Source organism: Aphidius gifuensis, linkage group LG1 (genome assembly GCF_014905175.1).
Source record: "Aphidius gifuensis isolate YNYX2018 linkage group LG1, ASM1490517v1, whole genome shotgun sequence".
In the NCBI taxonomy this organism is placed as follows: Eukaryota; Metazoa; Arthropoda; class Insecta; order Hymenoptera; family Braconidae; genus Aphidius; species Aphidius gifuensis.
In genome coordinates this window covers 30,511,829-30,524,752 of record NC_057788.1, presented here as the reverse complement: position 1 = coordinate 30,524,752, position 12,924 = coordinate 30,511,829, and the positions used below count along the sequence as shown (strand labels likewise).

General features: G+C 21.9%; 3 protein-coding genes across 3 annotated transcripts; all 3 read right to left on the bottom strand.

The window, feature by feature from the left end:
- Positions 1 to 64: 64 nt before the first annotated feature.
- On the bottom strand, positions 65 to 1,756 carry LOC122860372 (odorant receptor 13a-like). Its single transcript, XM_044164157.1, has 5 exons — positions 1,730 to 1,756; positions 909 to 1,663; positions 734 to 833; positions 379 to 648; positions 65 to 314 (listed from the first exon to the last, which is right to left on the bottom strand). The coding sequence occupies exons 1-5, from the start codon at positions 1,754 to 1,756 to the stop codon at positions 249 to 251; spliced, it is 1,218 nt and encodes a 405-aa protein (XP_044020092.1). The 3' UTR covers positions 65 to 248.
- Positions 1,757 to 2,750: 994 nt separating this feature from the next.
- Positions 2,751 to 4,295, bottom strand: LOC122847634 (odorant receptor 67c-like). The gene is made up of 7 exons (XM_044145437.1): positions 4,269 to 4,295; positions 4,073 to 4,191; positions 3,906 to 4,003; positions 3,398 to 3,614; positions 3,258 to 3,342; positions 2,904 to 3,173; positions 2,751 to 2,813 (listed from the first exon to the last, which is right to left on the bottom strand). Exons 1-7 carry the CDS (start codon positions 4,293 to 4,295, stop codon positions 2,751 to 2,753), a joined length of 879 nt encoding a protein of 292 aa, XP_044001372.1.
- A 1,165-nt stretch (positions 4,296 to 5,460) lies between these two features.
- LOC122847624 lies at positions 5,461 to 12,587 on the bottom strand. The gene is made up of 12 exons (XM_044145424.1): positions 12,573 to 12,587; positions 11,672 to 11,938; positions 11,184 to 11,440; positions 11,015 to 11,114; positions 10,695 to 10,805; positions 10,500 to 10,617; positions 8,732 to 8,808; positions 8,126 to 8,342; positions 6,148 to 6,337; positions 5,947 to 6,046; positions 5,586 to 5,852; positions 5,461 to 5,520 (listed from the first exon to the last, which is right to left on the bottom strand). The coding sequence occupies exons 1-12, from the start codon at positions 12,585 to 12,587 to the stop codon at positions 5,461 to 5,463; spliced, it is 1,779 nt and encodes a 592-aa protein (XP_044001359.1).
- Between the last annotated feature and the right edge of the window lie 337 nt (positions 12,588 to 12,924).

The following is a 12,924-nucleotide window of genomic DNA, read 5'->3' as shown; positions in this document are numbered from 1 at the left end:
TGGTGTTTTATTGGTTTTTTTTATTTTTTCCTAAATTTATTTGATTGGATCCTCTGTAGTTTGAGTGTCAAGCTACGTAAATGATTAGAAAATTTGGTAAGTTGTCAAGAAAAAAAATACAAAATATATTAATTCAAATTTTTGATTATTAAACATTTTGTCACAAGAAAACAAAGAAAATTGATTGAATATTATTAAATTAAATATAAGACTTGATATTTTCTTAAATAATTTTTCCAACGATATAATCACTCAGCTTCAGCTGCTAAAAAAGATCGAAGTACTGACAAATATCCCATAGAAGCTTTAATAATCTAAAAACGAAAAAAAAAAAACAATTAAAATTCAAATTAATAAACAAAGAAAAATGCATCTTACCGTTGTCATTGTTCGTAAATCAAAAACTCCAAATTTTCCAAATGACAAACATAATGATTTCTGTGATCTTACAATGCCTAAAATAAAATATTTTTTAATTTTAATCGGCATATTGTACCAATTACAATAGTAATATGCTTCACAAATTTTTTCACTTTCAGTAACTAAGCTTTCCCCAACAATACAATGAATATACAATGAAAACAAAACAAGCACAATATAACAAATATACGGCATCATAGAACCATAATTTTCATCATCAGCAATATCCTAGAAAAATAAAAAAAAATTAATAATATTAATAAAATTTAATAGACAAAATTTATCAGTAAAAATATTAAATAAACAACTTAACAATTAATATTTTATATCCAACCAAACAAATTAGCAGAGTTGGACCAACAAAATGAACAAACAAAATAATACTAAATGCTTGTCGTGTTTTTTCTCCCATTCTAAATAATTAATAAATAATAAAATGCATTATTTTAATTATTAATAATAATAAAATAATAATTTCATTAACAAACTCAATCAATTTTTTATGTTCCATAAATATTTCTTGTATATCATTGTAAAGATTAATTGAATTTGCATCAATTTGTAGAATTTTCGATACAAGCACTGATAATTTTCCACTGATATGATAAACAATTGTTATAAATAAACATTTTGCTGCAATTGGTGATATTGCACCAATGAAAAACACTGGTGATAGTCCAGCATATGTCATTAAATATTTTTTATCATTATTTATTTTATAAAAAATATAACAACGATAAGGAAATATATATAGTCTTGATGAAGAATTATTTTCAAATTGTTCATCATCAATTGTATTTGACGACAGAGTTGTTATTAATGCAGTAAAATAATAAAATAAAGCTGTTATCATCATTGTTGATGTAAAACATTTACATAAAAATTTTGATTTTTTATTGTAATTTAAAAATTTAATAATTTCCTCAGTTGTTTTATATAATTTAATATTAAAATCATCAATTGAATTTTTTATAATTTGTTTAAATAAATTACTGTATATTTTTATGACAATAAATTCAGTAAATGATATTATATAAAATATTGTGTCATTTAAATTGACAAGAACATGATCGAAATCATTTATATTTAAAATGAGATCGAGAAATAATAGTGTTATAAATAATATCCAATATCCAAGCCACATTGTTGATAATATTTTATTTTTTTTTAGAGGCCATAAACCAAATATTAATAATAATTTTTCATTCCAGTTGAAAATTTTTAATGCGTCATTAAAATCTTCCTATTATTAATTTATAATTTTATCATTATTATTTATAAATATATGTATTTATTAAATTAATTTTACTTGTGTTATTCTTGTTGTAGTATTCATGTTATAAACTTTTTTGTATTTTATTTTTTTTGTTATTAATTTTAGTTGAAGTGAATGGTCAAAGAGAGACTGAATTTTGTTCTTCGACTAAAGTCATATTCATCCCTTGTACTATTCGTATTCTCCCACCCTCAAACAATGTATAATTTTTAATTTCATTGGAAATAAAATTGTGCATGAGGAAAAAATTCATGTGTAAAGAAGAGACAGTTATTAAATTCGTCTGTAGACTATTATGGATTTTTTTTTTTTTTTATTCCGAGAAGTAAGGTGGCTAAAGTTGAGGATAATTGGGCTTTTCTGGGTAATTTTTTTTTATTCTATCGAAAAGAAAGACATGGTAATTATTTATTTAAGAAATTATATGCAAGTTGGAGACAATTTTTTGTTCACTTCTTTTTATGGTTTTTTTTTTTTTTCTTTTTTTTTTCAGCTATGTCTCTTATATACTGTGAGGGTGAATTTTATCCAACGAAGGGAAGTTATTATTATTATTTAAATTTAATTTCTGTTCGATTGAACGTCAGTCAAGTTTTATTCTTCAATGTAGAAGTAAGTGCTCCGAAAAAAAATCTAAAGACTGTGAGACGAGTCAAGACAACTTAAAAATTGAAGTAAAGCTGGTACACAATCAACAATTTTTATAAAATTATTATTATTAATGAATTTTGATTCAAATAAGTAAATTTTTAAAAAATTTACTTGCAACAACAATTAATGATTTGAATAAAGAAAATTACATGGATGATAATTTTTTAAAAATTGATATTCATTTTGCAATGGGATCAAAAATTAAATAATACCTGCAGTTAACATTGACACGTGTAAGTTTATATTTTTATTGTTTAATTTTTTTATAAAAACATATGAGGCATATTTAATTTCATTTGAAAGTTAATTTAACAGCTTTTAGATTATATATTAAATTAGTTCACTCATTTTTTATAATGGCATGAGCTAATAACAATTCATTTAAAAAATAACCAAAATTTATTTATTTTTCATGATTCAAAAATGATCGAAGAACCGATAAATAACCCATTGATGTTTGTAGAACCTGAAAATTTAATAATAAAAGTTCATTAAATTTACAATTATAATTAAAACAATTAAATAAATAAATAATAAATATATAATCATATATTACTGGCATCATTGTTTGCAAATCAAAAACACCAAATTCTCCAAATGTTAAACACAATGATTTTTGTGATCTTAAAATGCCTAAAATAAAATATTTTTTAATATTATTAGGCAAATCATACCACCTGAAATGATAATATGCTTCACAAATATTTTCACTTTCGATAACTAAACTTTCACCGATAACGCAATGAGTATACAATGAAAATAACAAAAATATTATATACAATATATATTCTAAAATTGTGGCAATATTTTCACCATTTTCCACTGTCTGAAAATAAATATATATAAAATTTCATATTATTCAATTAAATAAAATACATATTATAAAATAAATATTTATAAATGACTCAACAATTAATAATTTATATCCAATTAAACAAATTAGTAAAGTTGGACCAACCACATAAAACAATAATATAACACTAAACACTTGTTGTGTTTTTACTCCCATTCTAAATATATTATTTCAACTATTAATAACAATAAAATAATAATATATTGATAAATAAATTATAATTATTTTCAACTAACTTTATTATAATGTCATGTTCAATAAATATTTCTCGTACATCATTATATAAATTAAATGATTTTGGATTAATTTTCATTATTTTCACTGCTAACACTGATAATTTTCCACTTATATGGCAAACAATTGTAACAAGTAAACAATGAGCTGCAATTGGTCCCAAACCAGCAATGAAAAAAACTGGTGTTAATCCAGCATATGTCATTAAATATTTTTTATTATTATTTATATTATAAAAAACATAATATTTATAAGGTAATAAATATTGTCTTTTTGATGAATTATTTTTAAATTCTTCAGTATTTAAATAATTTGATAATAATGTTATTATTAATGAAGGAAAATAATACATTGTTGCTGTTATCGCTATTGTTGAAATAAAAAATTTACATAAAAATTTTGATTTTTTATTGTAGCTTAAAAAATTAATTATTTCATCTTTTGTTTTATATAATTTTATGTTATAATCACTTTTTGCCATTTCTATAATTTTTCGTAATAAATTAATATGTATTTTAATGGTAATTAGTTCAATAAACGATATTGTTGTGTATATTATTTCGTTTACACTATCAAATATATATTCAAAATCATTAATATGTAAAAAAAGTTGAAGATATTCAAGTATTATAAATAACATCAAGTAAATAAGCCAAAATGTTGACAAAATTTTATTTTGTTTTAAAGGCCATATTCCAAAAAATGATGATACTATTTTAGTCCAATCAAACACATTCATTGCATCATCAAAATCGCCCTTTTTTAAAAAATTAATAATATATTTTATTATTGTTATTATTATTTATAAATATGTATTTATTTGATTAATTTTACTTGTGTTATTTTTGGTGTAGTATTCATGTTATACACTATGTTATTTTTTGTTAACTTGTATGGTCAAAGAGAGACTGAATTTTGTTCCTCGACAAAATTCATATTCATCCCCTATAATATTCGTATTCCCCTCCCCTTCAAAGTATAATTTTTTATTTCATTGGAAATAAAATTGTACATTAGAAAAAAATTTATTAGAGCCTGTATGTAAGTTGGAGACAATTATTATTTCCATCTAGAATATAGATTTTTTTTTTTTTTGGGTGAATATATAATGTTTCAAAGAGGGACAAGTACAGTTGAGAATAATTGCACTTGTCTGGGTAATTTTTTTTTTTTTTATTGCATTAAAGAAAAGCAATGAGACGATGAAAATTATTTATTTATAAAACCTATATGTATTTTCCCACCCTCAAACATATGTTATAACAAAGTATAATTTCTTACATTTTTTTTAAATTTTTTGTCTGTATAATATTTTCAGTATATGGTAAAAACGCGATCAGACAGTGAAAATTGAATTATTCATAGTTAATTGAGGGGAGTTTTTAAGTTCAGCCTTATGCAGATTTTTTTTTTATTCTATATTAGAGGGTGAATATGATAGTCTTGATACTTGGACTATAGATGGTTATATTGGGTGAACTTGTGAAGAGAGGGAAATATTTCTTTGTCGAGTAGAAATAATGTCTCAGTAGAGTTGTGTTCTTCAGTGTGGAAACAAGTATTATTATTATTATTTTTATTCAATTGTACATGTGAATTGATATTTTTTTATTACGAAAAAAACAAGAAAAATGGATAAATAATAAATTTATATTTTTGGTAAGAATAATGATAATTAACTATCTACTATTTGTTAAAAAAAAATTTGGAATATCTTATACATATTATAATTACACACAATAAATTAAGTAATTATTAATTATTTTATTATATTAATAATTAAATTGGAAGAATTAAAGGAATATTTTGTCTAATAATAATGAAAATTAAGAAGCTTTTTCCTAAAAAATTACTAAGAGTAATAAACAGATGACAAAAAAATTTTTTTTAATTAATAATAAATTCAAAATTTATCTTACTTAATAAATTTTTTTTAATAAATCATGATAAATAACAATTAAAATACAATTTACAATTTTTTCAAATCAATAACACTCTGTATATTAGAAAAAAAAAATTTTTCTTACTATTCAATGTTTATAAACGATCGAAGAACTGACAAATAACCCATGGAAGTTTTAACAACCTGAAAAATCAAAATTGAATTAATTTATTATACAAATAAACTATTTTTTTTTTTTTCAATTTTACCTTTGTCATAGTACGTAAATTAAAAATACCAAATTTTCCAAATGTTAAACATAACATTTTTTGTGATCTTAAAATGCCTAAAATACAATATTTTTGAATGTTATTTGGCATATTGTACCAGTTACAATTGTAATATGCTTCACAAATTTTGTTACTTTCAGTAACAAGGCTCTCACCCACAACACAGTGAACATAAAGAGCCAGAAAAACAAATAAAATATAGAAAATATATGTTGCTATACCAGTTTTTTGACCAGATGCATAACTCTTTTAAATAACAATAATAATAATAAATTATTTAATTGTTAAATCATGTTTTAAATCATAATTCATTTCATTTTTGTTTTTTTTTTTTTTTTACCGTTATAATTTCATATCCAACTAAACAAATAAGTGTTGTCGAACCAATAAAATGAAACAACAATATTTCACTAAATACTTTTCGTGTTTTTTTCCCCATTCTATAAAAAATATTAAAACTAATTAACAATAATTAATTTCAAATAATTTTTCAATCAAGGAAATTAAAAAAATAATAGATCATTTATTTAATCAAACTAACTGTATTAATTTTTTATGTTCAATTGTAATTTCTTTTATATTATCATGTAAATTAATGGAATTTGAATTAATATTTGCTATTTTTAATGATAATACTGATAATTTACTGCTTATATAATAAACAATTGTAATAAGTAAAACATCGGTTGCAACTGGATATAAACCAGCAACAATCATAACTGGAGAACATGCTGCATAAATAAATGCATATTGTTTATTGTTATTAATATTATAAAAATTATAAAATCGATATGGTAATATATATTTTTTAATCGACGAATTATCACTCAATTTAATGTCATCAATAGAATTTGTCAATGTCAATGCTTTGATATAATAAATTGGTGCTGTTATTAGAATAATTATAAACAAAAATTTACATAACAATTTTGTTTTGTTATTATAATCAAGAAATATTTTTTGTTCACTTGATGATTTATATAATTTTTCTTGATAATTTTGCATAGCTTCAATTATTATTATTTTCAATATTTTATTATATTTTTTTATCATAATTATATTAACAAGTGCTTGTGTAAATGATATATTTTCAGATAAATTGTCTATAACGTTTTCAAAATTATTAGTTACTAAGAAGAGATCAATATACTCGAGGATTATATGAGCTGTCCAATAAATGAGCCAGCAATTGTAAATAAAATTATTTGGCATTAAAGGCCACAGTCCAAATAGTGACAAAAGTTTTCTATTCCAATCAAAAATTATTGCTGCACTGTCAAACTTATCCTATATTTAATCAACAAATTATTTAATTATCCTTGAAACAAAAAAAAAAATAATAAAACACTGATAATTTATACGAATTAATATTACTTGAGTGTTGGTTATCGTTATCATGGCTTTTATTTTATTACAAGTTATAGGTATTATTTTTACTTTGATGGTTTGTGAACGACTGAATATTATTTCTCAACTGAAATCATATCAACCCCTCTTTTTTAATTTTTTTTTTTTTTTCTTCCATTTTACCTTGAAATAATCGTGATCACTTTTTCTTACGATTGACGGTAATTTATTATTCATATATAATTCTTGGAATAAATGCACCTGCCCATTTATGTTATCTTTTTATTTCTTTGTAATAATCATACAGGGGAAATTTTTTTTTTTTCAATTGAACAATTATATTGAAGACAATTTTTATTACAGTCTCGATGTAGAATATTTTTTCTTTTTTTTAGGGTGAATATTTGATTTTTTAATCTTTTGATCGTAAGACAGTGAATATATTGTGAGGGTAAGTTTTATTTAATACAGGGGTTATTAATTTTTTTTTCCTCTTATGGTTATAGCCAAGAGTAATAAAAAAACTTTTGTCAAGTTTTATTCTTCAATGTAGAAATTATAGTATACGTTTATTTTATTTCTTCATATGGATTTATAATTTTTGATTCTTGGAACTATGTATGGTCGTATTGGGTGAGCTTGTGAAGGGAGAAAAAATATTATTTTATTTCTTTTATTGGTAGGAATAATATGTCTTAGTTGAGTTTTGTTCTTTAACATAAAAACAACGATAATTTTTATTATCAAATTGTATATGTGAAAGGATGTTTTTTTTTTACAACGAAAGAATAAAAAAAATCAAAAAATAATAAATTTATATTTTTGGTAAGATAATTGTTAAAAAAACTTAAAAATTTATTTTACTAAACAAAAATTTTCAATATTTTTAATCATTCTAAACAACAATTATAATACATATCTCATATTTTTTTTTGATAGATCGATGATAATTCGTATTGAATAAAAATAATTTTTTTAATATTCAATTTGTCATTAACGATCTAAGAACTGACAAATATCCCATTGATGTTTTAACAACCTGAAAAATTAAAATTAAATTAATATATTACATAAGATAATTTATGTCATATAATCGAGAAAATTTTTTTTTTATTTTTTTACATTCGTCATAGTACTTAATTCAAAAATCCCAAATTTTCCAAATGACAAACAGAGTACTTTTTGTGATCTTAAAATACCTAAAGTACAATCTTTTTGAATTCCATTTGTCATATTGTACCAATCACAACAATAATATGCTTCACAAATTGTTTTACTTTCAGTAACCAAACTTTCACCGACCACACAATGAATATAAAGAGCCATGAAAATAACTAAAATATAGGAAATGTATGACACAATTTCAGTTTTTTGGCCATATGAATAACACTTTTAAACAAAAATAATAATATTAACAATTTAATTAATCAATTAATTAAGTATTCTCTGAAACATAATTCATTTGTTTTCATTTTGTTTTACCGTTATGATCTGATATTCAACCAAACAAATAAGCGTTGTGGAACCAATAAAGTGAAACAATAAAATTTCACTAAATATTTTTTGTGTTTTTCTTCCCATTCTAAAAAACAATGTTAAAATAATTAGAAAATTACAAAAAGTTTTTATCAGTATATAATTAATTATTTATTATATCATACTAACTCTATTAATTTTTTATGTTCGATAAAAATTTCTTTTATATTATTGTGTAAATTAATGGAATTTGAATTGATATTTGTTATTTTCAATGATAAAACTGATAATTTACTGCTTACATAATAAACAATTGTTATTAGTAAAAAATCAGTTGCAGCTGGAGCCAAACCACCAATAATTATAACTGGAAAAGATGCTGCATAAGCAAATGCATATTGTTTATTATTATTAATATTATAAAAATTATAAAATCGATAAGGTAATATATATTTTTTTATTGATGAATTATCACCCAATTCAACGTCATTAATCAGATTTGTTAATGGTTTGATATAATAAGACGGTGCTGTTATTAGAATAAATATAAATAAAAATTTACATAACAATTTTGTTTTGTTATTATAATTGAAAAATATTTTTTGTTCACTTGATGATTTATATAATTTTTCATGATAATTTTTCATGGCTTCGATTATTAATTTTTTTAATATTTTATTATATTTTTTCATCATAATTATATTAACAAGTGCTTGTGTAAATGATATATTTTCAGTCAAATTTTCGATAACATGTTCAAAATTATCGGTATATAAAAAAAGATCGATATACTCGAAGATTGTATGAGCTGTCCAATAAATTAGCCAACAATTGTAAATAAAATTATTTGGCATTAAAGGCCACAGTCCAAATAGGGACAAAAGTTTTCTATTCCAATCAAAAATTATTGCTGCACTTTCAAACTTATCCTATATTTAATTAACAAATTAATTAATTATCCTTGAATCAAAAAAAAAAAAAAAAAAGAAAACACAGATAATTTATACTTGAGTATTGGTTATCGTTATCATGGCTTTTATTTTATGCATTACAAGTTATGGGTATTATTTTTACTTTGATGGTTTGTGAACGACTAAATATTATTTCTCAACTGAATTCATATCAACCCCTCTTTTTTACTTTTTCTTTTTTCTTTCATTCTACCCTGAAATAATCGTGATCACTTATTCTACGATTCACGGTAATTTATTTATTCATATTATTCTTGGAATATATCACCTGCCTTTTTATGTTATCTTTTTATTTCTTTGTAAAAAAGGTAAAAATCGTACAGGGGAAATTTTTTTTTTTATTCAATTGAACAATTATATTGGAGACAATTTTTATTACAGTCTCGATGTAGAATTTTTTGTCTTCTTTTTTAGGGTGAATATTTGATTTTTTAATCTTTTAATCGTAAGACAGTGAATATATTGTGAGGGTAAAGTTTTATTCAATGTAAGGGAGTTTTTATTATTTTTTTTTTTCTCTTAGTAATACCTCAGTCGAATTTTACTCTCCAATGTAGAAACATTGGAAAGTAAATATACTATTGATTTATTCTTTGTTTCTACGCATTCATAAATTTATTTTTTTAACTTATAAAAAATGTGTCTTTTATTTTAATCAATTATATTTTACACTTATATAAAAATAACTGAAAAAAATCCTAAAAAAGAGAAGACAATTTTTATTTAATTGAATAATTATATTTAAGACAATTTTTATAAATTTTACATTTATTCAAATAATATTGCTTCATGTATAGATAAATAAAATGTGTCATATTTAATTCATAAATAACAAATAAATATATTAATAAAATTTTATATCTCGTGAAGAATAAATTATTATTCATTTAATAATAAACCATAGTGATAGTGCATATATTTAAATTTTTTCAAACCACTTATGCAGTTAATAATGTTCGTAATACGGATAAATAACCCATAGCCGTTTTGACAACCTAAAATATATTTTTAAGTAATATTAATATTAATTACTATTATAAAAAAAATATATTTATACTCACATACGTAAGTGAGCTGAGACAAAAAATTTGAAATTTACCGCAAGTCAATGATATTGGTCTTTGTGATTGGGCAATTGTTAATATAAATCCTTTAATTGCATCTGTTGGCATATTATACCACTCACAATTATAATAAGCTTCACAAACTCTTTCACTCTATATTTTATTTATAATATATATACAAAATTATAATTAATTCAATTAACTATCAATAAATAATATATACAATTCACCTCATTAAGTAGAGCCTCTCCAACAATACAATGTGCATATAAAATTACTAAAATTAACATAATGTACACAATCATTGGTGCCAATTCTTCTTTATTTCCTTTTTCAAATGTCTAAAAAAAATATTATTTAAATCATATTTGTATAATATAAACAAGGTGTCTCATTTCAATCCTACACTTATATTACTTATAAAAAAAAAAAAGTGTTCTAATTCAAATTACACTTTTGTAAAATCCAATTTTTAATTAGCCAATTTTTTTTTCATATAAATAATTTAAGTGTAAGATAAAAATGGTAAATAAATATTAAATATAATTACTAATAAAATTTGATAAAGAATTATACAAATAAGTGTAGTTGCAGAAGCCAAATGCATTAAACATATTTCACTAAAAACATCAGAAACATTTTTGCCCAATCTAAATAAAAAATAACTATTAATAAAAAATAATAAAATAAATCATATAAAATCCATTATAAACAATTACTTAAGCAATCTACTGTGTTCAATAACAACTTGTTTAAATATTTTTTTAGCATCAATTGAATTGGTATCAATTGATGTTATTCTCAGTGCCAAAACAGCTAAATTACCACAAACATTGAATGTCATTGTAACAAGAATACAATCAGCTGCAACTTGTCCAACACCGCAAACAAACATCACTGGTAAAAATGCAGCATATATTATTGCATAAATTTTTGTATTATTTATTTCATAAAATATATGAAAACGATATGGTAAAGTATATATATTATTTGACACTGTTGAATTTAAATTAGTGTCATTATTATTGAATAACAATGATGATATATTTAAAGATTTCAAGTAATAAGATGGTCCCATCATAAATATAAATGTCAATAAAAATTTACATATAAATTTTGTTCTTTTATTGTAATAAAGAAATATATTTATTTCTTCAAATGTATTATATTTTTTGTAATTATAATCTTTCATTATTTCAATAATTATTGATTTCAATTTTTTATTATATTTTTTTAACATTATTAAATGAAAAAATGCCTGGATAAATGATATACTTTCAGATAAATTTTCAATAACGTGCTCGAGATTATTGATGAATAAATAAAAATCTATATATTCAAGTATCATAAGAATTGACCAATAAATAAATACTATTATGTATAATATAATATTTTGTTTTAATGGCCACAATCCAACTAATGATAAAAGTTTTTTATTCCAATCAAATATTTTCACTGCGTTGTCAAAATCATCCTTGAAAAATATAATTAAAAAGAAATTTATATAAATCAATTTGCTAAGTTTTAATTAATTTATTCCACTGATATAATTTTATAAATTACTTGAATTTTTTTTGTAATTTTTGAACCTTCTTTTATCATTTTTAACACTGTATTTTTTTAATTTCTGTGACTGTTCAATTGTATGGTCAGAAAAAGAGTGAATAAGATTTTTTATCGAGCTTCAGAAATCCCCTCTTTTCTTCCTCATTTTACCAGCAGATATTAATACAATTTCGAAATATTATCGTAGAGGTATAATTTTCAGGTAAAATATTTAATTCATAAAATGTAGAATTTTGTATTATTCTCTTCGAGTACAAAGTTGCTAATTTTTCGATTTTTTTGAGGGTGAATATTTAATAAAGTTGCATAAAAAATTTGCAAACGATTATGTCAATTATTTCTCGGAATAATTTTTTTCGAAGGGATATTATTTTTCAAACTTAAGTTATAGAGGGATAATATTTTATTTATAAAATCTATATGCAAGTTACGACAATTTAATTCTTTTGTCGTGGTATATAATTTTATGATTTTTTGATCGAAAAATTGTGACATTTTGTGAGGGTGAATATTTAATGGATTCGCATAAAAAAATTGCCAACAATTATATCAATCATTTCGTTCAATTTTTTTTCTTTTGGGGAATAATTCTTCGAACTTTTGCATTTGTACATTTTTTGTTTTTTTTTGTCGATTACTTTGTAAAGCACAGATATGTTATTTTATTCATGAAATTTATTCAAGTTTTATGGCAATTTTTATTCTCATGTCGTGATGTACATTTTTTGTCTTCATCAAGGGTGAATATACATTGTACATATGCATGTATAATTAAATAATTTTTTTTATCGACAGACTATGTCTGGGTAAGCTTTATGCATTAAAAGAGAGGGTGCTTTTTTTTTTTTAGTTATGATAAAGCTCAGTCTTACTTTGCTCTCCAATGTGGAAACA